Consider the following 26,556-nt stretch of genomic DNA (forward strand, 5'->3'; position numbering starts at 1 on the left):
GTCCAATGGGGTGCGGGGGGCGTGGCTGCCCGGCCCCGCCATGATCGAGCAGCAGAAGCGGAAGGTGCCGGGTGGCCCTGGCCCCGCTCCGGCTCCCGCGCCGGGCCCGGCTCCTGCCCCCGCCGCGCCTGGAGCTGCCCCGGCTCCCGCCGCAGACCTCCCGCTCGTTCCCGTGCCCGCCAAGAGGCCCCGCCATGACGTGCCGGGCGCGCCGGGCACGGGCGGCGCCGGCGGGCAGCCCCCGGGCGGGGCGCTGCTGCAGGGGGTAATGGGGGGAGTGAGGGATGAGGGGAGGGGAAGAGGCGGGAGGGGAGGGGAGAGTGAGGGGAAGATGAGGGGAGGGAGGGGAAGCCCCCGAAGGGTTTTGGGGTTTTGGGGCTGGCAGGGTGTGGGGACATCCTGCGCTGGCGCTGCTGAGGCACCTCCAGAGCTGCGGCCAGTTCTTGGCACCTCAGGACAAGAGAAACATTGAGGGGCTGGAGGTGTCCTGGGAAGGGTCTGGAGCACCAGGAGTTGATGAGGGAACTGGGGGGGCTCAGCCTGGAGAAAAGGAGGCTCAGGGGGGACCTTCTGGCTCTGCAACTCCCTGACAGGAGGGGGGAGCCGGGGGGGGGTCGGGCTCTGCTGCCAGGGAACAAGGGACAGGAGGAGAGGAAACGGCCTCCAGCTGTGCCAGGGGAGGGTCAGGTTGGACATCAGCAGGAATTTCTTCCTGGAAAAGGCAGTCAGACATTGGAAGGGGCTGCTCAGGAAGGTGATGGAGTCCCCATCCCTGGAGGTGTCCAAGGAAGGACTGGACTTGGCACTGAGTGCTCTGAGCTGGGGGAGAAGGTGGGGATGGGGCACAGGGGGGACTCGATGGTTTTGGAGATACTTTCCAACGTCAATGACTCTGTAATCCCCATGGGACAGTGGTGGGATGTGGTGTAGAAGCTCTGCTGTGAGGAGTGTCTGACAGACTGGGGATGTCCCTTGTCACTCACGGTGTCCTTTGTGTCCCCAGGGCCCCCCACGCTGCTCCTCACTCCAGGCCCCCATCATGCTGCTCTCGGGGCACGAGGGGGAGGTTTATTGCTGCAAGTTCCACCCCAACGGCAACACCCTGGCCTCGGCTGGATTCGACAGGCTCATCTGTGAGTGTCCCTGCTGTCACTGCTGTCCCCGGGGCTGGGCTGGGCTCACCAGGCTCAGGACACGATGCTGAGGGGTTTTAGCTCAGCCCTCATCTGGCTGGGTCCTGTGCACGAAGGGTTTCCCCAGGAGAGGTTCAGGAAGCTTTTCCCACCTCTGGTTTCTCCAAGAGTGGTCCAGAAGGTTTTACCCAGCTCCTCCAGCTTCCCCAGGATGGGTTCAAGAGGCTTTTCCCAGCTCCTCCAGCTTCCCCAGGAGGGATTCAGGAAGCTTTTCCCAGCACTCCCCCAGGAGGGCTGCAGGAGGCTTTTTCCAGCTCCTTCACCTTCTCCAGGAGACGTGCAGGAAGCTTTTCAGGAGAAGTGCAGGAAGGTTATTCCAACTCCTCTGGCTTCCCCAGGAGGGCTACAAGAGGCTTTTCCCAGATCCTCCAGCTTCCTGAGGAGGGGTGCAGGAAGCTTTTCCCAACTCCTCCAGCTTCCTCAGGAGATGTGCAGGAAGCTTTTCCCAGGACTTCTCCCGGAGAAGTGCAGGAGGCTTTCTCAGGACTTACCCAGAAGGAGTGCAGCTTTTCCCTGCTCCTTTGGCTTCCCCAGGAGGGCTCCAAGAGGCTTTTCCCAGCATCTCCAGCTTCCCCAGGAGGGTTGCAAGAAGGTTTTCCTACCTCCTTTGGCTCCCTAGGAAGGGTACAGGAGGATTCTTCCAGCTCCTCCAACTTCTCCAGGAGGGCTACAGGAAGCTTTTCCCAGGGCTTACCCAGGAGAGCTGCGAGAGGCTTTTCCCAGCTCTCCAGTTTCCCCAGGAATGGTGCAGAAGGCTTTTTCCAGTTCCTCTGGCAGGTCACTGTCCCGATGGGACTGGAAATGTCTTGCTGGGCACAGCCCTGTGTCCCCAGGTTCCTCACAGAGGTGACAGGAGTCTGCAGAAATACAGATTTCAATGCTTGGCGTTGCTGAGGGGAAGATTATTACTTTTCTTAATGAATTCACCCTTATCAAGCCCCCTAAATCAGCTCAAGGTGTCTCTGTCCTGGGGCTCTCACGATGCTTCGTTGTTGCTGTGAGTTATCCCAGACTGGAGGCAGGGGTGGGGATGGTGCATCCTTTGTTTTGCTGAATTCCCAGAGAAGGGTTCCCAGGTTTCCTGTGCTCACCTGTGCCTCCCTCTCCCCCAGTGCTGTGGAATGTCTACGGGGACTGTGACAACTTTGCCACCCTGAAGGGGCACAGCGGGGCCGTCATGGAGCTGCACTACAACACGGATGGCAGGTGGGGACATGGGGCTGGGGCCTTCCTGCTGCTCAGAGTCCCCTCACTGAACATCAGGGGGAAGGGGCTGGAGCAGCAGGAGCAGCTGAGGGAGCTGGGGGGACTCAGCCTGGAGAAAAGGAGGCTCAGGGGGGACCTTCTGGCTCTGCAACCCCCTGACAGGAGGGGGGAGCCGGGGGGGGTCGGGCTCTGCTGCCAGGGAACAAGGGACAGGAGGAGAGGGAACGGCCTCAGGCTGTGCCAGGGGAGGGTCAGGTTGGACATCAGCAGGAATTTCTTCCTGGAAAGGGCTGTTAAAAAAGGTGGTCAGGCATTGGCAGGGGCTGCCCAGGGAGGTGTTGGAGCGCCCATCCCTGGAGGTGTCCAAGGAAGGCCTGGCTGTGGCACTCGGTGCTCTGGGCTGGGGGACAAGGTGGGGATGGGGCACAGGGTGGACTCAATGGTCTGGAAGGTCCTTTCCAACCTCATTGATCCTGGGATTGTTGCCTTTGCTCAATCCATGGGCTGCAAATCCCTGTAACGTGGCTTTCCCAGATAAGGATTGGTGCCTGCCTGGCGTGAGCAAAGTCACCTGTGACCCAGCAGTGCCCTTGATTCAGTCTCGAGGAACAGAGGAAAGTTAGTTTTGGGCATCTGTGAGACACTGGGGAGGGAGAGAAAACAAGTGAGCTGCTGGTTAATTTAAAAGGCTTTTCCACTGCTGCGTCTGAACTGTTGCTGCTGAGCTTTCCTGCTGAGTTCATCCCAGAGAGCGTTCGGGGAGGCAGGAAAACAATTTAGGAAGAGAGATTCTTCTCCCACCGGTGCTTCCCGGCTTTGAGCACGGTAAAAGAGGTGTGAGGGGGAGCAGTGCTGGAGGAGCTGAGCCCCTCACAGTGTCTCTTGCCCACAGCATGCTCTTCTCAGCCTCCACGGACAAGACCGTGGCCGTGTGGGACAGCGAGACCGGGGAGAGGGTGAAGAGGCTGAAGGGCCACACGTCCTTCGTGAACTCGTGTTACCCGGCCCGGAGGGGCCCCCAGCTCGTCTGCACCGGCAGCGACGACGGCACCGTCAAGGTCAGCGTGTCCTGAGCCCCCTGAAATCAGGGAGATAGTCTCTGCTCTCTGGGTACAGGAAGGTAGAAAGCAGCTCTTTCATTAATTAAGGCCTCGAGGTGCACAGAGGTACGATGCACCCCCCACAGCACAAGCTTTTTCCAGGTCAGTGTGTCCTGTGTCACCTGAAATCAGAGAAATAATCTCTGGACAATTTGAGTGTAGACAGGTAGAAAACAGTTCTTTGATTAATTAAAGCCTTAGGTTCACAAAGATATATGCACAGGCTTTTTCCATTTTTATGGGGATTGTGGGTTCCAGTCCCATCTGGGGTGCCAAAAACGATACTGAAAAGCAGCAGAAACAAACTTCTTAAGCCCCATTTGTAGATGTTAATTCAGGAGGAGAGCTCCTCTAATCCTTTAATGCTCCTCTGTGGAGGAGCATCAGATAATTGTAAAATAATCTTATTATTGTCAAAATGCCAATGACAAGTGGGCAGGGCTTTTTATTACACACACTGTTTACAGATTCATTAGATATTGTCTCTTAATTAATACATATTCATTGGTTTGCTTTTCATAGTCACACCCCTATTGGAAGTCTTTCTTTGGTCCTTCCAGATCTTCCTTATTGTCTTGACCTCAGTTCTTGAGCTCTGGAAGAATTTTTCGGGTCTTACCTTTTAATTCAGCCTTATTCATAATATTTCATTATCTTATAACTTCGGCTTCAGAAGTAAAAAAACATCGCAAAATGTGGCTGCTCCTTTTGTTCCTTAATTCTTTTGGAGGGTCATAAAGATCCACCTGCTGAGTTGTGTTTTTTCTGCTGATCTCGTTTAACAAAAGCCATTCCCAAAATCTCCTTCTTCCCTCCCTTCATTCCTGTGCTCCAACCACACCAGATTTAATTATTTTAAGGGAAGGGACCTTAAAGCTCATCTTGTTCCATGCCCCTGCCACGGGCAGGGACACCTTCCACTAGCCCAGGTAGCTCTAAGCTTTGTTTTTATAGAGATCTCCTGAGATCTCAAAGGGGATTTCAGGGGAGCAATCTGAGTCTCTTCCAAGTCCTTGGGCGTGATTTTGTTGCTAAATATCCGTATTTATGTTAAATGTCCATCCTTCTACAACTGCCACGTCTTTCCAGCTGTGGGACATCAGGAAAAAAGCTGCTGTGCAGACATTCCAGAACACCTACCAGGTGCTGGCTGTCACCTTCAATGACACCAGCGACCAGATCATCTCTGGAGGCATCGACAACGACATCAAGGTAGGACCCTCTGTGTCCCTGGGTCCCTCTCCCAGTGCCCACCTTGGGAGCCTCCTGGTTAATTTTCCATCCCCAGAGCCCCTGCACAGGCTGTGTCCAACCTCACTGTTGACACAGGGCCGATAAACTGGGCTCCAGGGAGCTGCCACGTGACAGGCTGGGCAGCCCTGGCAGCCCTGGCATCCCTGGCCGGGTGTCCCACACTGCTGTCACACGGAATGCTGGCTGTCCTGCCTGTCCCAGAGCCACTTGTGAGGTAAACTCAAGAAAATGTGGTGGCACATCCCCTCCCTGCCCTCTGCTCCAGTTTGCAGCTCACTCTGTCACCTGCTGGGGTGGAAAATTCTTGTTTAAGGGCGAGCTCAGGGTTTCATTCAGCTGGTTTTCCTGGAGGCTGGAGGGCTCAGTCTGGGTTCCTGTGGCTCCAGCCTTCCCTCAGCATGAGGAGCATGTGGCACAGACATGAGAGCTGGTCCCACTGCCCCTCTTTGGGAATGAACAGTGGGATTGCCATCAGGCAGTGGGATTTGAGAGCTGGGGGAGCTACAGCAAGATAACAGGGACTTGTACATGCACAGGGCTGCTGACATTTAACTCCTTGGTTATTGAATATATTCAGTTAAAAGTCTTCTGAAAGACAATTGTTTTTTCTCCAACACACAGAAAGTTTCAGCCTCATGTTTTCATAGAGGCACAGACTGTTTTGGGTGGGAAGAACCCTAAAGCTCATCTCATTTCCCCTCCTGCCATGGGCAGGGACACCTTCCACTATTCCAGGTTGCTCCAACCTGGCCTTGGGCATTCCAGGGATGGGGCAGCCACAGCTTCTCTGGGCAACCTGTACCAGGGCCTCCCCACCCTCCCAGGGAAGGATTCCTTCTCGAAATCCCATCCAACCCTGTCCTCTGGCAGTGGGGAGCCATTCCTTCTTGTCCTGCATGCACGGGGCTGCTGACAGGCAACTCCTAGAAACTCTTAGGGCACAAATTCCATTTTCCCTCCAACGCACCCGCAAAGTTTCAGCCTCATTTGAGTCCTCAGAGCCCTCCAGCTGGAATGCACAGCCAGTGGCACCAGCTGGTTTATCAGCTCCTGTGTGAGATGCTTTGGAAGCAGCAGTGCCAACGTTGTGGGCCGGGTGTTTGTTGTGCCAGGTGTGGGACCTGCGGCAGAACAAGCTCACCTACACCATGAGGGGCCACGCTGACTCGGTGACGGGGCTCAGCCTGAGCTCTGAGGGCTCCTACCTGCTCTCCAACGCCATGGACAACACAGGTACCTCCTGCTGGGCTGCCAGGAGCAGCTCCACTTGTCCAGCATGACACAACAAGAGCCAGGGGTGGGGCTGGGCCACGGGGAGTTTGGCTCCGGGGATAAACCTGGAGTTGTTGTCCTGCCAGGGATGGCCCTGAGCTGGGCAGGGAGGGAGCAGCTGCCTCAGGAGGGTTTGTCCCAGCTCCTGAAGGGTGGTGGGGACATGAGCCATGGCACACGTTACCTGGCTGGTGTCAGGGGGGTTTGGCTGTGTCCTCACAGCAGCAGTGACATCCCAGCTCCCACCCTGCCTGTCCTGGGGGTGGGGGAAAGGGGCTCAGTGAGGCTGATCCAAGCAGGACAGTGACCGTGGAATGTGTTAGGATACAGCAGATGCTCCTGTAAGGAGATGGTGGCTCTTTCTGGGATGGATTTGGATTTTTCCCCTCCTTCTGTCAGTGGTCTGAGTGTAATTCCACATTCCTGCTTTTGCCCTTTCATAGCAAATCATCCTGCAGGGAAAGCTACTGGTTTCCTTTGGCTTCTGGGAACCCAGGAATGAAGGAGATGGTGGCTCCTTTCTGGGGTAGCTGGGCTGGAATTTCCCCCTCTTCCTGGCAGTGGTCTGAGTGTAATTCCACATTCCCACTTTTGCCCTTTCATAGCAAATCTTCCTGCAGGGAAAGCTGCTGGTTTCCTTTGGCTTCTGGGAACCCAGGAATGAAGGGAATAGGGAATGTCTTGGGCAGAGGGGGGTTTCCAGAGCCTGGTTCCCCCACCCTCAGCTGATGGCCCTGAGCTCTCTCTTGCAGTTCGGATCTGGGACGTGCGGCCCTTTGCCCCCAAGGAGAGATGTGTGAAGATTTTCCAGGGGAATGTCCATAATTTTGAAAAGGTGAGTGTGCCCCCGACCCAAACATGACTGTCTGATATCCTCCTGCTGTTAACTTTGCTGTAAATTGTTTTTTAAGTTCAAGTTTAGACCAGAAAGGCTTTAATAGGAACTCAAAGAAAGATGAATACACAAAGTGGGATTCCAATTAAAGCCTCAATAACAAGATTTCCTTGCTTGGTTCAACCATAATTAGCTGTAAATTAAGTATTTTCTCCATTTACCATCTACTTTGTGTAAAATAACAAGGCACTGGATATTTCCAGCAATAAAATAAGATCTGTAATTACCATCTCATCTTCCAAAGGGAGATCATTAAAGTGGTGCTGATGCTGCTTAGAGTCTCGTGGTGATTTCAGTTCAAGGAGAAGGGGAGAACTAAAGAGATCTGTGCATGTGCTTTTATTTTAGAACCTTCTGAGGTGCTCTTGGTCCCCGGATGGCAGTAAAATCGCAGGGGGCTCAGCTGACAGGTGAGTTGTCACTGCATTCCTCTGTCACCATCAACCCAGAATGGTTTTGCAGCAGCCCTGGACCATGACCTGAACACTCAGAGTTGTGTGTGAAGTTCCAAACAGCCCTCTGGGAGCTTTTCTGATTTCCACAGGGATGTGTTTCTGTGGCTTTGGGTCTGTGGAGGAGCATCAGATAATTGTAAAATAATCTCATTATTGTCCAAAGCTGACTGGTGATCTGCATTCCTGCCATGTCCCACCTGTCAGGATCCAACACCAGGGCCAGCAGGTGACAGGAATAGTGGATAAGATCCCTTGTTGTCCTGGCAGAAGCTTGTGAGAATCCATGAGGGCAGGGAGAGTGGGAAGTGTGTGTCTGTGGGGGTCAGGCTGGTAAGCACCACAAATACCAGTTAAAGCCCTGCTTGCAGGAGGCACCAGTGGTATTCCAGGGATCATTCTTGATCCTTTCTTTAATTAAGGAGCAAGAATAAAGATCAATTAGCACATATTGGTCTTGTAAATGAGATATTCTATAAACTGAAGTCAGCTTAGGAGAGAAAGGGGGCAGAGGGAGGAAGCCAGCACAGGGTCTGTGCCAGGCACTGAAGGTCCCTGTGAAGGTCACCGACCTCCCTGGAGCAAATCCAGGCCCACTGCCAGTGCCATGGAGACAGGAATTCCTGCAGGCCAGAGGCCAGGGCATGGAGCAGTGCTAATCACCAAATTAATGAGTTTCTGATAGTGGACAGGGAGACTTCAGCTCCCACTGTCCAGATATAGTGGGGCAGCTGTCCCAGCAGGGGCTGAGACATGACTCTCCCTCCCAGGGCACGTGGGGGAGGGATTCCTGCCTGGATTCCTGCAGGCCAACCTGCCAGGGCTGCAGTGGGCAGGACTTGGGGCCATTCAGCTCGTTGTGCAGGTGCTGGTGGAGCTCAGAGCTCTGGCAGCTCCTGGGGCAGGTCAGACCAGGCCACTCCAACCTTCCTGCTGTCACTTCTCATCTTCATTCTTGTTTGAGGAGTATCTGCAGGGAAAGCAAAGCAAGGTTAAACAAACATTTCATTTATCTGAGTACAACACAGTCCCCCAATAATTCCTCTCTCCTCCTGCACTACCTGGAGTATAGTTAGAGTATCTGTGTTGGAGGGACAGTTACCTGGGTATTTTTTTGCTGTTGAACCCTTCGGAAGGATTTTAGTAAAATCAACCTTGCCTGCTTTGCAACACCAAATTAAAAGCACAGCAGCAGAGTGTTCTGAGAAAGGAACAGACACAGTTCCTGCCTGATAGAGAAGAATGGTGCTTGGAGAAATCCTAATTCAAGTAACGTTCAAGACTTAGTTTTGCAGGCCTGAATGTTTCCTTCAAGAAAGCGAGTCCCAGAATAGCAGCAGCCTGCAAAGCTCCTGACAGGACTGGGTTCTGAATGATCCAGGGCTTTTTTAGGGGGGAAAAGCAGCTCAGTTGTGTTTCAGTTCAAAGCCAGGCTGGCTGTACAGAGCAAATGTTGTTCTTTGTCTGGTCTGCAAAGCCCTGACACGTGAGAAGGAGCAGGGGGGACACTGAGGAACCCAACAGAAGCCTGAGAGGATCCAGCCTTGATGTTCAAAGGATGAGGGAAGGGCTGCTGATCCCCAGCAGGTTTAAATCCATGGGATGCACAGTGACCTTCCCTTGGAGGAGTGACATGGAGTAGATTGATTTTCCATGTATTTACAGGCTGGCCCTGTGACCTCACCCTCTGCTGTCCCCTGTGAACAGCCCCAGTGATGCCCCCAGGGAGCTGCCCCTCCCACCAAACCCAATTACTGCCCTTCCCTACCCCAGGAATTCCATTGGAGCTGTCAGTCAGCTCCCTGAGGAGCAGAGGGGGAGGGCAGGGGGAGCATCACCCAGAACTGGCAGCAGCTTTCCACAGGCACTGGTTTTTGGCAAATCCTTTTCCGTGTGGCGAGGCTGTTGTTTTGGGAAGGGAGGGTGGGATGGGGGGGTTACCTGTGCAGGTGAGGAGCAGCATCCCCTCCCCTGGGCTGTGGGATGTTCCTCAGGGCTCTTCTCATGTTGATGTATCAAAATCCCACTGACTCCTGTGGATGTTCTCCATGACCAGGGGAAGGGCATGGAGCTTCCCATGAGGGACACCCGTCTTGGACATGGTTTCCCCAATTCTCTGAGACCATTTTTAAGAGTCAGCTGAAAGCTGAGTCGTGCCTGGTGCCAGCCACTCCTTCCTGGCTTCCAGGATCCCAAGGGATGCTGCCCCTCAGCTCAGGCAGGACCCACCCAGGGGGTGAGGCCTGATGGAGGGTGATCAAAGGGCTCAGTGTGATCCCTGAGAACTGCTGGGAAGTGGATCCTGACTTCAGTGGCACAGTAGGAAGGAATCCATGTGCAGAGCTGTTGGCTGTGAGGGATCACACTGCAGCAGGGGCAGGGTGATCACACTGCCAGCCCTGGGTGACTGCTGTGAGTGCAGGGAGTGTTTGTGAGGGCGTTGGTGACCCCTCCTCCCCTTTCCCACTGCTGATTTTCCCCCTTAGCCCACTGTGTTCCTGCCACATGGAGGATCTCTCCAGCTTTCCAATCCATGTGTGTGCCCCAGGGGTGACAGGGGGGCTTTGGGCACCACATTGGCTCCTGCCTGCTCAAACTCTGCAGGGCAGCATTTTGCTCCTGGGAAACTCCTCTTTATCCACATGAAGAGCCAGGGGGAGAACCACTGCAGGAACAAGCAGCTGCTTTCCTTCCTGCACTCACCAGGACTCTGTTGCAGGTTTGTCTACGTGTGGGACACCACATCCAGAAGGATCCTGTACAAGCTGCCAGGCCATGCTGGGTCTGTGAATGAACTGGCCTTCCATCCAGAGGAGCCCATCAGTAAGTTCTCCCCACCCCAGGGAAATAGTTTCTCCAGTTGCTCTGGAAAATGACCCCAAAATTCTTTTGGATCACTCTTGTGACAATTTGTGTCTTGAATCCCCTGAAGAGCTTTTTCCATGGGAAGGGTCTGGAACATAAATCCAGTGAGAAGCAGCTGAGGGAGCTGGGGGGGCTCAGCCTGGAGAAAAGGAGGCTCAGGGGGGACCTTCTGGCTCTGCAACCCCCTGACAGGAGGGGGGAGCCGGGGAACAAGGGACAGGATGAGAGGAGTTGGATTGGGGCCCAGAGCCCCAGTTGTCAGACAGGTTTAGGGGTGGCAGAGGGGTGGTTTTCCCTTCTCCAGTGTGTGGGAGTTGGGTGGGTGCACCCTGGGGTCCTGGGCTGAGCTGGGGGCTCTGTCTGTGGGTGAACCTGGGTGGGGGCACCCCCAGAGCAGCAGGGTGGCTCTGGGTCTGGGCTGTGGGTGGCCATGAGCTGTGGTTTGGTTGGTGCTGCCTAGGGCTTGTCCAGACTTCCCGAGGGCCACGAGGAAAGGGTTTGGAACACCTGGGTTTGGACACCAGGGATAGAACCATATCATATGAGATATGGTTCATATGAGAACAGGGATCACCTGGGAGCATCTGTACCTTGGGTTCTCCTAACTTAGCCAAGAGTTGTAGGAAGCAAGTAATAGAATCGCAAAATCATGGAATAGTTTGGGTTGGAAGGAACCTTAAAGCTCATCCAGTGCCACTCCCTGCCATGGGCAGGGACACCTTCCACCAGCCCAGGTTGCTCCAACCTGGCCTGGGACACTTCCAGGGGTGGGGCAGCCACAGCTTCTCTGGGAATTCCATCCCAGCCCCTCCCACCCTCACAGGGAAGGATTTCTCCCCAGTATCCAATCCAAAGGAAGCTCTTTGTGCAGTGGTTTTAGTCCCCATTCTGAGCTGTCTGACATGTGGCACCAGGTACCAGCTCTGGCCTTTCTTGAGCCATTTTATCCACCCTGCATTAGCTGGGACCAAGTTTCATTCCCCTTTCCTGGCTCAGCGTGGGCTGGGCAGGACCACAGGGTGCTGTGTTTCCATGGAAACACTCCCCTTGGCCAGGTCAGTAACCAAAAATTGCCAGGAGTGAAGCCCAAAGCAAAGCCAAGAGCTGGGTGGTGCTGAGAGCACCAGGCTGGGCAGGGAGGAGTGGGTTTGTTCCTGGTTATTCCTGGTGATTCCTGGCTCTGCCTGCAGGGCTGAGCTGGAGGAGCAGAGCCAGCTCCAGGGGGTGGTGACTGTGTGCTGAGCTCCTCTTTGGGAATCAATCACTCTCCTTCAAATAAGAATTAAAAAACTATTATTAAAAGCCTATCCAGGCGTTGCAGGGCGAGTTGTGCCATTGATTTCTGTTAACTCTGGGAACCTTAATCCCATAAATCAGTGCACATGCTCCAGGATACCCACACAGGAGGGAGCACAGGGAGCCAAAATGCAGCAGGATGACAGACACCAGGGTGTAAACTTGTGTAGGAATCCCCCAGATCTCTCCTGGACACTCTCAGTGTCAAACCAGCTCTGCTGGGTCCTTCCTGTGGCTCTTTGTGTCTTGAATCCCCTGAAGAGCCTTTTCCAGGGGAAGGGTGTGGAACATAAATCCGATGAGGAGAAGCTGGGGGGGCTCAGCCTGGAGCAAAGGAGGCTCAGGGGGGACCTTCTGGCTCTGCAACCCCCTGACAGGAGGGGGGGGTCGGGCTCTGCTCCCAGGGAACAAGGGACAGGAGGAGAGGGAACGGCCTCCAGTTGCACCAAGGGAGGTTTAGATTGGATATTGGGGGAAAAATCTTCATGGAAATAAAGAATTGGTGGTGGAGTCGTCCCTGGAAGTGTTCAAAAATCACGTGGATGTGGCACCTGGGGACACGGGTTGGTGGTGACCGTGGTGCTGGTGCTGGGCTGGTGGTTAAACTCCACGATCTAGGAGAGCTTTTCCAACCTCAAGGACTGTGGCTGTGAGTCAGGGTGGCTCACGGTGACTGGGAGCTGGGTGGGAGCCGCGTTTTCCCTGTTCCCATGGAATGCTGCCGGCCCGGGGACACTTTCCTGGCCGGCCTGTGCCCTCTAGTGGCACCGGCAGAGCCCCGAGTGCAGCCCGGACACTCCCGGGCAGGGAAATCTCTCCTCAGGGGGGTGTTTATCCAGCTCTTTATCCCTTCACTGCTCAGCCATTCCTGACAGCACAACGGGACTCTTCCTCGGGAAGAATTAAATCCCATTCCCTTGGGGTAGGGAATGGAAGCTGCTCCACAGATTAGTTGTCAGAGGATTCATTCCATGAAGTGTTTTTGGGGAATAAACGAAATTTGGCTTTCTGGATCATTTCCAGCAGCTCAGTTGGTTAAAGAGTGGTGCTAATAAAGCCCAAATTACAGGTTTGAGCCCTGTAGGGGCCATTCACTTAAGAGCTGGACTTGATGATCCTTGTGGGTCCCTTCCAGCTCAGAATATTCTGTGAACTCTGAAATGGGGAGTTCAATGATATTTCATCAGCGGAGGTCTCGAACTGTTCAGTTTAATTTATATTCCTCCCTTTCTTCTCTATCTCCCCTCAGTTCTCTCTGCATCCAGTGACAAAAGGCTCTACATGGGGGAGATCCAGTGAAGCCAGTGGTGGGATCTGTGCCCTCAGGATCCTCGACTTCCAGCGGTGGGATGGACTCTCTCCCCCTTGGCTCGTGGCACTGGGGAATGTTGCAGCACCTCCGTGTGACAACCCACCCTGTGCAGGTCTTAAAGTCTCACTGGGCAGCTTTTTCCACCTCCTCTTTCTTTAGGGAGGAAGGAAAATTTGGAATTGAAAGTAACTGAGTTTTGACTGTGCCACTGAGGATTTAACCCTCCCCCAGACCCCTTGGATTAGGTAACTTTTGTTTGAAGCCCAGGCATACCCTGTGTATTCCCTGTCCAGTTCCTCTTCTGTGTTTTTTATACAGTTAAAACTGCAATAAATGGCTTTTTACAGAGCTCTAGGGCTGGGGTTTAATGCTCAGCTTGCTTTTCTGTTCTACAACAATAAATCAAGGCCCTCACCCATATATAGCCCAGGGAAACCGGAGAGGTTAACTCATGGAATCTGGTTGGGATGGGAAGGGACCTTGAAGATTATCCAGTTCCATGCCTGCCATGGGCACCTCCCACTAGCCCAGGTTGCTCCAGCCTGGCCTTGGACACTTCCAGGGATTCAGGGGCAGCCACAGCTTCTCTGGGCAACCTGTGCCAGGGCCTCCCAAACCTCACAGGGAAGGCTTTCTTCCCAATATCCCATTCCCCCTTGTCTGTCCCTGCAAAAAGTCCCTCTCTCAAATCCAGGGAAGATCAGGGTGTGTCTGGTCCCATCATTGCCCTGACTCCCAATGGGAATGGGAAGTAGGATCCCATGGGAATGACTGCAGCAGCCCTGGGTCCCTGTGGTTGTCCCTGGTCCCTCTGGTGTCCCTGGGGCCCTGTGGTGTCCCTGTGGTATCCCTGGATCTCTGTGGTTGTCCCAGGTCCCTGTGGTTGTCCCTGTAGTTCTCCCTGGATCCCTGTGGTTCTCCCTGGATCTTTGTGGTTGTCCCAGTGGTTGTCCCAGGTCCTTGTGGTTGTCCCAAGTCCCTGTGGCTGTCCCTGTAGTTCTCCCTGGATCCTTGTGGTTGTCCCAGTGGTTGTCCTGGGTCCCTGAGGTGTCCCTGTGGTGTCCCTGTGGTGTCCTGCTGTCACTGCCCTTGGTGGGAGCCGTTGGGAAGGTGCTGCTCAGGCATCCCCAGATCCCGGTGGATGAACAGCTCTGAGCAGACACACCCTCTCCCTGGAGGGAGAGCTGGAGGCATGGGGAGATTTATTTATAACTGCAGAGGATTAAATAACGTGCCCTGGGGCTCAGGGGAAGGAGAGCTGGTGCTCCAGCTGGGAATGCTGTGACTCCAGAGCCACTGGAGCAGGAGCTCTACCCACAGGGATGAGCTCCCAGCTCTGCCCCCCCCGAGGGCTGGGGGTGAGGAGGGGCCAGCACAGGGGTTTAGGGGTTAATTAGAGCCTGTTGCAATTCCCAGGGTTTGTGGGTTTATTGGAATCTGTACCCAAGGGTCAGAGGGGACAGAGACCCTTGGGGCTGAGCTGGGATCACCACCCTGTGTTTCCTGAGTCCTGCTTGTTTAAAGGGACAAAAAAGGGGGGATTTTCGTAACTCCCACCCCAGGAACCTGCAGGGAAGTGAGGGAGGGGTGTCTCTCCCTGCCCAGGGGCCTGGGAATCCCAAAGCCTGGGGATCCCATGCAGGATTCCCAGCAGCTCCCTGTGGGGCTGGATGGATCCACACAGGGGTGTCACCCCCTGTGCCCCCAGACACCCCTCATGGCCTGGGCACGGCCGGACATGGAGCCGTGACCCAGATTGGGGAAATGATCCGGATTAAAGGCAAATCCCCAGGGAGCAGCCGGGTGGATGGAGCCAGGCCCGGGGCAGGCACCAGGGCTGCTCTGGGGGCACTTCCCTGCCCCTGCCCTGGCACTGCCCGTGCCCCTGAGCACTGGCAAACTCCCCACAGCAGTGATCCCTGTGCCCTCCCAGTGCCGTGACAGAAATCCCTGTTCCCCAGTGCCAGGGAACTTGGGGATGGAATAAACACCCGATGCCAATGGAGGGTGAGGAGAGAGATGTGGGTGGGGCAGCTCAGAGGTACTGCTGCTAATTACTGACTGCAATTAGGGCCCGAGTGGTGCCCTCCTGGCTGCCCTGGGGAAGGGTTGGACCACATGCTGATGTCCCAGACCCTGGCAGAGCTGGAAGTTGGGTTGGGGAAAGCATCCGCCTGCTCCCAGGGGCTGGAACACACCTGGGGGGGCTGGAACTCACCATGGGGGGCTGGAACCCACCTGAGAACCATGGGAGGCTGGAATGCACCATGAGGGTCCGGCACCCACTGTGAGGGCACTGGCACCCACCCTGGGGGGCTGCAATACACTGTTGGGAGATCTGGAACCTGCTGGAGTGATCTGGAACCCACTGGAGGGATCTGGAACCCGCTGGAGTGGTCTGGAACCCACTGGGGGGACCTGGAACCTGCTAGAGTGGTGTGGAACCCACTGAGGGGGGCTGGAACCAGCCATGGGGCCATGGGAGACTGGAATACATCATGGGGGGCTGGAATACATCATGAGGGGACTGGCACCCACTGTGGGGGGCTGGAACCTGCCGTGGGGGGCTGGAACAGACCTTGGGGGCACTGACACCCATTATGGGGGCCTGGAACCCACTGTGGGGGGATGGAACCCACCCTGGGGGGGCTGGAATTCACCTGGGGGGCTGGAATATGCCATGAAGGGTCTGGCACCCTCTGTGGGGGCCTGGAACCCACCATGGGGGGCTGGGACTCACTGTGGGGGCTGGAAACCACTGTGGGGGGCTGGAACCCATGTTGGGAGGCTGGAACCTGCCATGGGGGGCTGGCACAGACCTTGAGGGGACTGACACCCACCATGGGGGCCTGGAAAGCACTGCGGGACCATGAGAGGCTGGAATACACCATGGGGGAACTGGAACACACCAGGGGGGACTGGCACCCATCCTGAGGGGCTGGAACCCACTGGAGGGAGCTGGAATACATCGAGGGGGGACTGGCACCCACTGGGGGGGGCTGGAATACACTGGGGGGGGACTGGCACCCGTCACGAGGGGCTGGAACCCACTGGGGGGGTACTGACACCCACCATCAGGGGCTGGAACCTGCCATGGGGGGCTGGAACCAATTGTGGGGGCTGGACCCCACCTTGAGGGGTTTGGAACCCACCTTTAGAAGGCTGGAACTCACCATGGGGGGCTGGAACACGCTGTTCCCCCCCCATTTCCAGCTGCACCCAGGGGGGCACAGGCCCCTCTTGGCTCCCACCCCACGCCAGCCCTGGGCCATGGCAGCAGCAAAGCGTTACAGGGTTCATCTGAGCACAGAGAAAATCGTTCCCTTAAACAGGTTTGTTCCTCCAAGGGAGGTATTTGCTTGAGAGGTTTCCACTGGAAATTAAATCCTTCCCGGGATCCGGATGAACAGCCCCCGTTCCGGAGAGCTGAGCTGGCTGGGGGGGTTCTGGCTGCTTCCCAGACTTCAGAGGGCACTGGGCAGCTGGCAGTGACCCCAACATGGCCCTGTGGGGCTGTGCCCATCCCAATCCCAGTCCTTGACCCTTTGGCAATGCCAGCATCCACAGGCAATCCCAGATGGAAAAGGCAGCAGTGCCCGGAGCCCCTGGGCACAGTGGGATGGATCCAGCACTAGGTGCTGGTAACCCCGTACTGGGATCAGTGGGGACATCCTGGGAGGTCCCAAGCCCTGTCACCCCTTCCCAGTCCCTCCCTGTCCTTCCTCCAGCACTTTCCCGCTTTTTCCCACTTCCTCCACCCTTTCCCAGCGCTGCTCCAAGGCACCTCATGAATTTGGAGTTACAATAAGCGGGTGATAATTTCTTGAAAGAATGGAAAACAATTATTTGCTCTGTTGGGGAATAGATGATATTTAGTCTCCATTTAATGGAAAACTAATTAAATTACATGAGCAAGTGAATAGGAATTTTTTGTTAATTATGAATTTTGCGAGCTACAAAGGCGAAATGATGATGGATCCTGTGATGTGCTGAGCTCCTCACCAGCACAGAGATAAGATGACAGCAGAGAAGGAACGGTGTGAATGCATTTTAATTCCTCCATCGATTCACTCACAGCCAACTGAACCTGATCCATTAGCAGGGATTCATGGAGCTGACATTGACTGGCAGCTGGCGGCTAATTATGTTAAAATGGGGGAAAGGTTGGTTAAATAAACATGGGTTTCTTCCTGGAGTGCCTGGGGGAGTCATGGGATCACAGAATCACACAGTGGTGGGGTTGGAAGGGACCTTAAAGCTCATCTTGTCCAGCCCCTGCCATGGGCAGGGACACCTTCCACTATCCCAGGTTGCTCCAACCTGGCCTTGGACACTTCCAGGGGGTTCAGTTCCAAGTCACTTCAGTTTGGTTTGTCCTGTGGTGGCCCTTCCCCACCCCTGGGTGCAGGATGTGCTGTGTGGGTGACACGAGGTGGCCCTTCGTGGGTGGCACAAGGTGGCCCTCGGGGCTCTGAGTCCCTGGACTTGGGGGCTGTTCCCAGGAAAAGCAGGCAGGGGTTGGGCTCAAGGCCAGGGGTGCAGGGGGTGGGTGAAGGGGGGTGTCAAGCACCCCCAGCATGAGACCCATGCCCAGGTTTGGGGTCCCCATCACAGAGAGCATCCCTGATCCTGGGGATGGAGCATCCCTGGTCCCAGGTCTGGAGCATCCTTGACCCCAAGCTGGGCTGATCCTGACCCCAGAGCTGGAGCATCCCAGGACCCAGGTCTGGGACATCCCTGGACCCGGGGCTGGAGCATCCTTGACCCCAAGCTGGGGCATTATTGACCCCAAGCTGGGCTGATCCTGATCCCAGAGCTGGACCATCCCTGGACCCGAGGATCCTTGACCCCAGTTCCAGGGCACCTGAAGCACCTGACCCCAGGAACCAGAACATTCCTGACCCCAAGCTGGAGTGTCCCTTACCCCAGGGCCAGAATATCCTTTACTCCATGGATGGAGCATTCCTGACCCCAGTTCCAGGGTGACACCAGGGGTGGAGAATTCTTGACCATAGTTCCAGGGTATTTGTGACCCCAGGGACGGAGCATTCCTGACCCCAGCTCCAGGGTATTTGTGACCCCAGGGATGGAGCATTCCTGATCCCAGTTCCAGGGTATTTGTGACCCCAGGGATGGGGCATTCCTGACCCCAAGCTGGACTGATCCTGACCCCAGGGCTAGAACATCCCTGGACCTTGGGCTGGGCCATCCCTGGACCCATCCCTGGAGCACCCCTGGTCCTGGGACTGGGATGTCCCTGTCCTGAGGCTGCTCCCTCCCATCCCAGCCCAGAGGAGCTGTGTCCATCCCACCACCCACCCCACCAGAGGAGGGGAGCTGAGCCTCAGGACCTCCTCCCTGCCACTCATTAATTAGGGCCTAATTAGCATGAACCCCAGAGCCCTTCCTCCCTGGAGCTCTAAAGGTGTGTGTGTCCTGGCTCTCCATCCCAAATGCAGCCTCTGGAGGGATTTAACCTGCTCTGAGCACAAACCCCATTTCCCTGCCCCTCATTAAGGGAAATTACTCAACTGACTTAATTACCCTCTGCCTGTGTCAGTGATTTGCACATCTTCACCTCACACACTGGAATAAACATCCATTCCCAGGGATAGATGGGGACCCTTGGATGATTTCTTTCCCAATAAACATGCCAAAACCCCTCATTTTGCCCTGTTGTGGTGACTCAGTGCCATCAGTTAGTGCCTGAGTGGGTGAACAATGATCTCCAGGCCCTCGACTTTGCCTCCACAGCATCTCCTGTGGCCTCTCCCAGGGACATCCCTGAGCATGAATTGGGGACAAATTTGACCCCTAAATTCCCATTCTGAGTCACCACCAGGCCTGGACAACTGATCAGCCCAGCAGAAAGAAAATAATCAACCCCAAGGGCCAGGAGGAAAAGAGGGGGAGAAACCCCACTCCTACACCAGGGCTTGGGGCTGCCAGTCTGGGTGGGGCCCCCAGGGCTTTTTTATTAGACCAAAACCTCATTTCCCCCCTAATTTGGCCATTTTTAGGGCAGCAAACGGCACCTCCAGCCAGCAGCTTTGCTCCTCCTTCCCCCCACCTACAAATAGCTCCTTGCTGGCTGCACTGGGATTGTTGCTGAGGCTCTTCCTGGGAGCCAGGGGCTTTTTTTTGGCTCCAATTGGAAATCCTGAACAATTCCAGTGATGGATACACGTACCTGGAGTCCCAGTGTCCTGGAAGGGGCCCAGCTCCCTGTGGCACATCCCTGCCTTCAGCTGAGGAAGAGGAGCAAAAGCTGCTGCTGGTGGGATTTCTTTCATCTCCAGATTTTATTTCTTTTTTAGGGAAAAAAATTAAAATAATAAAACCAATCAAAACAACAACCTGTGTGTTAGTTTTCTTGACCCAAAACCAGACTTTTTTTGGGTAAAAATACCAATTTAGTGATAAAAAGTCATTTCCACATGTTCTCTTTATACCTCTGGCAGGGAGATCTCTCTCTGGCATAAGGATTCAGGTGGGTTTTTTAAACAAAACACCCTGTTTTGGTGGAAGGAAGCCCCTCATGGCTCCCTCCCACTGAATTACATGACATTGATTTAATTTTATCTTAATATTTCCTCTATTATTTTGGTCATCGAGGGTTTTCTTGCACAAAAACCCAGAACTTGCGGGGGTGGGTGTCTGAAGTGGCAAAGGACAAAATGTTGGGCTCATTTCCCACCCTCTCACAGATGAAATCATCTCCTCACCTCCCAGGGAAGTGCCGGGATGTGCTTTTATTGACCTTTTTTTTAATCTAAAATTGATTCCCCGCAAAACTCCACCTGGCTGAGACCCAGAAGGGATCTCAGCACCATCAAAGGGAGGGTTTTATGGTTTTCCATGAGGACATTTTTTCCTTTCTCTGGTGTTTTTTTGGGGCTGAAGGGAGGGCTGAGCAGGTTTGCCTGGTCGTGGCCAAGGAGATGCTCTGGGGTGGTTGGGTCCTTGTCTTTGTTTGATCTGTGGGGTGAAACCCATCCATCTGCTCCAGGATTGTGCTGGAATCCCAGAAGGGCCCACGAGCTCCATCCTGGAGGTGGATCTGTACCTGGATAACCCTCATGAGCCTGGGGCACCTCTCTCCATGGGATGAGGGTGATAGGAGCTCTCTGAGGTGGAGGCCTGGAGGTGATGGAGCCAGGAGGACTGAGGGCAGTGGAGTCAGCCCACAGTGGGGATGTTCCAGGTGCACCAGGTCCACAGGTGGGATCCTTGGCAGCCTCCACAGTGAGGTGTGGGACTACCCAGGGCTGGTGGAGGTCACTGAACCAGACCAGTGTAGAGAAAACACAGGTTCCCCTGCTTCAAACATCCAGTTTGGGTCCAGCTCCTGCTCCCAGGACTCCGGTTCAGAGCATCCCCTGGGGAACCCACTGCATTTTTGAATGGGTTTTGGATCCACAGAAGCCAAGCTTACTCTGTAAAGCCCCATCCTTCAGCCACACGTGAGCCTCCTAAAATGCTCCTGGGAGCATAGAACAGCCAGCAGGGAGAGAAATCCCCACCACAGAGGGTGAAGGAAAAGCTCCAGGTGTGGGGGGTGCTGCAGGCTGGTCCCAGCAGTGGGTGTGTGGGCTGGCTGGGCCCTGGAAGGCTCAGATAGGCTTGTACCACGCACACAAATGCATCTGTGCAGCAGCATCCCTCAGATCCCTTGCTCTGACACCTAAGGCTGCGTGGGGCTGGTTTCGGAGATGCTTCCTCATAAACATCAGAGCAGATTAAGAATTTACGGAAATCAAAAGCAGTAAACTGTTCCCAAGTCCTCCTGCCGGGCGGCATTTCAGCCAGAGGTTTCTAAAGCGCCGGGAAAGCAGCAATCCCGGTGATTCCTCGCGCTCCGCCGTGCCGCCGAAGGTGCGCTGTGAAATCAGAACAAAGGCGAGCGGGGTGGGCGGCGGTGAGGGGCCGTGTCAGCCCTGCCTGCACCCCCCGCAGCCCCGGCACCGCGGGCTGGGCGCTCACGGCCCCGGCCAGCGCTCGCCCCCGGCCCCTGTGCGCTGCCGAGGGGAGCGGGGCTCTGCGGGAGGAGCCGGGGGGTTCCCGGCGGGCTCGGCCATCTGTCCTCCCCGCAAGCCCAGCTGCTGCCCCGGCACGGCCACCCCAGGGGAGGCGGTGGGGTCCCGGTGCCGCAGGGCAGGGGGGATGCGGGGGGGACAGCACCTCCCAGCCCTTCGCCAGCATCTCACCCAGCCCCTCACCTGGGGGGTGAGGGAAAAAATAAAATAATAAAAATCTACCATCATAAAGACGAACGCCGAGGATGAGGATAAAGATAGGACAAAGATAAGGCTGAGGCTGAGGCTGAGGCCGGGCGGGAGCCGCGCTGCTGCGGAGGGGCCGCACCGCCCGCGCCCCCGGAGGCCTCCAAGGGCTCGTGTCGGCGCGGGGTGCCCGACCCTCCTGAGCCCCGCCCGGCCCCCCAGGAGCCGTGCCCTGCCCCCCTCAGCCCCGCCCGACCCCCCACGAGCCCCGCCCGGCCCCCCCCCGAGCCCCGCCCGGCCCCCCCACGAGCCGTGCCCGGCCCCCCCGAGCCCCGCCCGGCCCCGCCGGCTGCCGCGGCCCGCCTTGTTCCGGCCCTGCCGCCCGGCCCCGCCCGCCCGGGGCTGTGCGGGAGACAATAGCGGAGCGGGCGGCTCCGCGCCGGGCCGGGGATGCGCGGCCAGCGCTGCGCGGCCCCGCGGCCCCCGCGCCGCCCCAGCGCGCTGTAGCGGGGCGGGGGGCGGAGGGAGAAGGATGAGAAGGGGGGCGATGCCCCGCGCCGAGCACAGCCCGCCGCGGTGCTGAGCCGGCGGGGCTGGAGAGCAGCGGGACATGGTACTGGAGCCTCCCCGGACGCTTCCCGGGTGAGGAGCCGGAGCGCGGCGGCGGCGGCGGGGAGAGGCCACGGCGAGGGAGCCCCGAGGATCCGGCTGGGGAGCCATGGGGAGATGCAACGGGCGGTGCACGCTGGTGGGATTCTGCTGCCTGCAGCTGGTAAGGCTCATCGGCATGCCGGGGGTGCTTTGTGCGAGAGCCTGCTCGCCTGTCACCGCTCCCCGCGCCGCCTCGGCGGTGACCTTGCGTTGGGACCGGCTCGGGGATGCTTCACCGTCACCCAAAAAAAAAACCCCAGAAACACAAAAGGAAAAATGCTAATCAAGAAGATAGGAAATGCCACCCTCGTGCCCTGCCCCAGCGCTGGCCGGGGAGATGGATGGGCACCCGCTCCCGGCGCTGTCAGCGCCCGGGGTTGCGTCTCCGGCAGGTGTGAGCTTTGTTCCCAACTGCAGTCTCTGCACTCCGAGTTCGCTCCCGCCGGCGGTTTCCCATCCTGGTGGACTCCCAAGGATGTTTCTTGGGGTGCCGCTCCCCCGAGTCGGGGCAAGAGGGAAACTTGGAGCCGCTGCCAGCACTTTGGAAACTCTCCTGCTTCCGAGCGGGACCCACCTGCCCGCGGCGGGGGGACACCGGGATGCGGGGGGCGAGGAGAAAGGAAAGGTTTAATTTTAATGAGATTGCCGGTCTTCGTGGCAATTCAGCGCTGCACTTGCCGCCGCCCGTGAATCAATCTTCATCAGGCTCTGCCAGAGGAGCGGGCGAAGGGAGCGCGGGGGGGATTCGGGGGGTTTCTACTCAAACCAGCGCCGACGATGTCGCGATTAATTATCCCGGCGGGGCGGTTCGTTAATGTACAATCAGCATCCTCCAAGTTGCCCCCGCGGCCGTGCCGGGGGCTCCTCACGGCGAGGAGAAAGGGGGAAGGGGGATCGCTGAGATCTGGGGCGTCAGCCCGTGGTGTCCCCGGGATCGGGGGGTGCCGGGTGGATGGAGGCAGCGATGGAAACGGGTTCCGGAGCCGCTCCGGAGGTGATGGTGTCATCCTGCTGACGGGCACTTTCTTCCCGCCGTCGCTCCTGTTCATTCTTCATCCTTGGGAAGACAGCGAGCGGGGAGGGGTCCCCACTTTTGGGTGGAGGGGGGACACCGGGTGTTTCTGGGGGGATGAGGAAGCTTTGAGGCTAATCCTCAACCCCGGGTGGCTCATCCCCAGGCTGAAGTCCCGCCATTCCCAGTGGGAATGGCCTCCGTGTCCCCAGCTGTCCCTTCTGTTCGCTCTGTAAAGTCTCGCTTTGCTTTTCGCTCACCTTCCCCCTCCTTCAGGATAAATCCAGCGGGTGTTTCTCGGCTGTGCAGGAGTTTCCTGGTTTTCGGTCACTTTCCTTTTCACAGCTCGGCTCCTAAACATGTTTGTTGGCATTTATTCCCTCAGATATCCCAGATCTGGGAGATTTTAATCCATTTATTTTAGGGGAAGGCTGAATTGTTGCAAGCTCCTGGGCTGGGAAAGCAGCTCCTGCTCACACCCAGAGAAACTTGGTGCTGCTAATTGGGGTCAGGCTGTGCCCTCCCCCCTCTCCCCATGTGTCCTGGTGCTGTTGGCATCCCCAAAGGCTCAGCTCCAAGACTGTCCCTTACCAGTGACCTTCCCACCCCACACTCAGCTCATCCCCTCTCACCCTGCAGGATGATCTCCCAAGCTCCTTCCTGGCTTTGGAGGCAGCACCTTCCATCCCACCAGGCCCCCCCTCCCAGCACCTCCTGCCTTGGCAGTGGCACCTCCTGCCCTGCCTGGGATGAAGGCTCTGGGTGCCTGTGCTGAGCCAGCCCCTGGCTGGTGGAGGTGACAGTGTGACCAAGGTGTCCCCTGGGGTGACCAAGGCCACTCTTTATCTCCGGGGTGCACAGACCAGGCAGTGCCAAGGCTGTGAGGGAACAATGAGGAGCAGAGATGTCACCTGACCCCATCCCTGCTCCCCTTCTCTGCTTCAGCCACTCTGTGTCACCCCCAACACAGGGATGGCACATGGGACCCGTGTCCCCCCATCCAGGTGGCCCCGATACCTGTCCTGGGCCCTTTGTTCTACAGCTGTGGACAACTGTGCTCCCAGTGTGCCCAGCTGTGGGGGCTGGGGCTGTACTGGTGTGTGCTGGAGCTGCCTGGGGAGCTGTGCCCAGTTGCTGCAGTGTCACTGTTAAACCTCCTTGTCTTGTCAAACCTCCCTGGCCATCCTGGGCCTCAGTGTCCCTTACATGAGCAGTGTGGGTGACATTCAACCCTCCTGGGGCAATGCCACCACCTCCAGCTGGTCCTCACTGCCTGGCCACCTTCCCACAGGCACCTTCCCATGGCACCCCGTGTGTCACCATCACCCCAGGGGCACCTTCCACATCCCTGCTGGTTTCCCCTGGTCCCTTGTCCCCCCTGGTCACAGGGATGCTCATGGTGGCTCCACAGCTGCGGGCGCCGGGTGCTGCTGACACTCCCTGGGCACATGGTCCCTGGTCTGGAGGGACCCTGCAGAGCCTTGCCCACTCCACCCCACACCTAAACCAGTTTGGGAAATTGTTTTTCGGGCCATGACACCACAGGGAGCCAGGGCAGCCATTTTGAAGCATCCAAACCCCCTCCGAGCTCCTTCGCCGCTCCCGAGGCGATGCTGAAGGTGCTGGGTCACTCTGCTCCTGGGGACAAGAAGCACCTGCCAGATTTTGCCTTCATTTATGTTTTTTTCCCCTGACAAAGCCCACTTGGCAGGCACCTACTGCCCCGGGAGGGGCCATCAGCAGGTGTTCATGATAACGAGTTGGGATGGAATCCAAACCCCTGGGTTTTGCTGGTCTTTCCCACCATCTGGGGGAGCCTGTGATGCCTGTTGTTGTCAGGAGGATTTACCCTTAATTTCTGTGAAGTGAGAGCTGCTGAGGTGGTTGGATGGAACAGGAACCTGAGGTGATCCCACCCTGTCTGGCACTGACAGCACGGGCACCGGGAGCCTCGAGCCACAACACTTTTAACTCTGGATCCTAACGGTGTTGGTTGTAGGCTGGGACAGCTGTGGTGCTGCAGGGAGGTGTTCCAGCCTCAGAGGCTGTTGGGATGTTGGGATACGGACTGCTGGGAGCTGAGCTCTGGCTGGATGTGTCCAGCTGCTGTCCTGTGTCCCTGGGCCATCCTGCTTCTCACTTGAGCTGGCTCCTTCTCCACCCCACAGTGGTCACCCCACTGCCTCCCCCTGTGGGGTGGGGTGGATGGGTTGGGGGGTGGGATCCAGCTCAGCCCCAGAGCTGGGTGGGCTCAGGGGCTGCTCAGAACTCCCACCTCTGGCTGGCACAGCTCAGCATCACTCCCAGCCAGGGCTTCATTTCCTTCTTTGTTTCTCCCTTCTCCCTCAAAAGGCTGGGAAAGCAGAGCTGGGTTGGCATCTCCCGCCTGGCTGAGCCTCTGGGGGTGGGGCTGGGGGGTGCTGGGGGGTGCTGGGGGGTGCCATGTGGTGCCATGTGGTGCCATGCCGTGCCACTGCCATCCCTGCTCCCGCAGCCTCCCGGGATAGGGGTGCAGGAGAAGGGCTTTGGGTCCATCCCATCCCTCTGCCCAGGCCTTGGCTTTCACACAGGGCACCAAGAGCCTCTGGGATGTGCCCCCCATCCCCGAGCCTGGAGGAGGAGATAACGGGCTCAGCTTAATGAGGGATGGGGGAAGGGAGAGGGTGGTTCATCCCCTGCATCCCTCAGCCACCCACCAGCCGTGTGTGACTCCCCTTCCCCAGCGGGATCCCACTGCACCCTGGGGGCTCCCAGCCCTCCCGTCCCCTCCTGTCCCCAGCACCCCTCCTGCCCCGATTCCTCTGGTTTGGGCCATCAAGGAGGGCACCAGTGAGAGTCATCCACCGGCATCTTTTGTCCTCACAGGGTTCCCGCCGTGCCACATCCTCGGCGCGGGGATGGCACGAGGGCAGCGGGGCCGGAGCTGCCCCCGCCGCCTTCCCCCTCCCTGGGAAGGGGGAAAAAGGGGCCCGTGCTGAACTCGGGGATGGAGGTTTTCAATTACACAATTAAATGCACAATTAGGTGTAATTACCAGCGCTCAGAAGGTGCGACTGTTCATAATGGGCTTGTAATCTACTGCCGCCACTGTTTGTACTGCTCGGCTCCCGCTCCCTAATGATTACGGAGAGCTTTCCCATTTGCATGGTTGCCATGGAAATGGGGGGCTGGCAGAGCCCCTCGCTTCCCTGAGCCCCCCGGCTCCCCCTCAGCCCGTCTCCGTGGGGTGGGACACGGTGGGTGCAGCGGTGCCTCAGCACCAGGGGATGCTGCAGGGCGGTGGGTGCTGGCCTGGAGAGATGGGGATGCTCCAGGGATGGGCAGCACGAGGATCCACGGACAGCTCCGGGGTGGGAACTGTGTGTTAAGAGGCAGGAAAAACCCCAACCCACCCTGTCACCTCTGCGGGTGAGCACCCCAAAACCCACAGGAGGGGGTGGGTGGCCGTGGAGAAGCATCACCCTGGCGAGACCTCCGTGTGGCTGAGCATCCTGTGGCACATCCCCCATCCAGGCAGAGCCATAAAGGTTTATTGAGGTGTGTTTGGGAAGGCAGAGCCTCCCAGCTCGCAATTAAAACCGCGATTAAAGTGCCGTACGTCTAAATTTGCAGGACCAGCCAATGTGCCCCCGAGAGGATTAATGAGGCCGCTTGAAGAGCTCCCTAAATCATTCATGCCAGTTTGCAACAGAGCTGGGAGAAAGGGGGACTGGAAAATAAATGTTTTGCAGGGCTGGGTTGTAGAGAAAATAAAGGGGATGAGCATGAAAACAGCCTGGCCTGCCACTGAAGCTGTGAGAGCCCGGGAAGGAAAGGTTGATGTGAT

General features: G+C 57.0%; 2 protein-coding genes across 2 annotated transcripts in view; both read left to right on the top strand.

The window, feature by feature from the left end:
• Window positions 1-40: 40 nt before the first annotated feature.
• On the top strand, window positions 41-13,193 carry SNRNP40 (small nuclear ribonucleoprotein U5 subunit 40). The gene is made up of 10 exons (XM_032710240.1): window positions 41-265; window positions 1,004-1,133; window positions 2,306-2,399; window positions 3,292-3,457; window positions 4,589-4,711; window positions 5,866-5,986; window positions 6,778-6,860; window positions 7,269-7,330; window positions 10,092-10,195; window positions 12,783-13,193. The coding sequence occupies exons 1-10, from the start codon at window positions 41-43 to the stop codon at window positions 12,830-12,832; spliced, it is 1,158 nt and encodes a 385-aa protein (XP_032566131.1). The 3' UTR covers window positions 12,833-13,193.
• Window positions 13,194-21,566: 8,373 nt separating this feature from the next.
• NKAIN1 (sodium/potassium transporting ATPase interacting 1) overlaps window positions 21,567-26,556 on the top strand; it is a 34,975-nt gene continuing 29,985 nt past the window's right edge. Inside the window, exon 1 of the mRNA XM_032709999.1 lies at window positions 21,567-21,839. Coding sequence (XP_032565890.1) covers window positions 21,786-21,839 — 54 coding nt within the window. The 5' untranslated portion in view covers window positions 21,567-21,785. The remainder of the gene's footprint in view (window positions 21,840-26,556) is intronic.

Source organism: Chiroxiphia lanceolata, chromosome 24, assembly GCF_009829145.1.
Source record: "Chiroxiphia lanceolata isolate bChiLan1 chromosome 24, bChiLan1.pri, whole genome shotgun sequence".
In the NCBI taxonomy this organism is placed as follows: Eukaryota; Metazoa; Chordata; class Aves; order Passeriformes; family Pipridae; genus Chiroxiphia; species Chiroxiphia lanceolata.

Bases quoted from the DNA above. Each gene is read 5' to 3' on its own strand.
- SNRNP40 (XM_032710240.1), top strand. From the start codon at position 41: ATGATCGAGCAGCAGAAGCGGAAGGTGCCGGGTGGCCCTGGCCCCGCT. The intron at 266-1,003 runs GTAATGGGGGGA...TTGTGTCCCCAG, and splicing joins GCGGGGCGCTGCTGCAGGGG to GGCCCCCCACGCTGCTCCTC. The intron at 7,331-10,091 runs GTGAGTTGTCAC...ACTCTGTTGCAG, and splicing joins GCAGGGGGCTCAGCTGACAG to GTTTGTCTACGTGTGGGACA.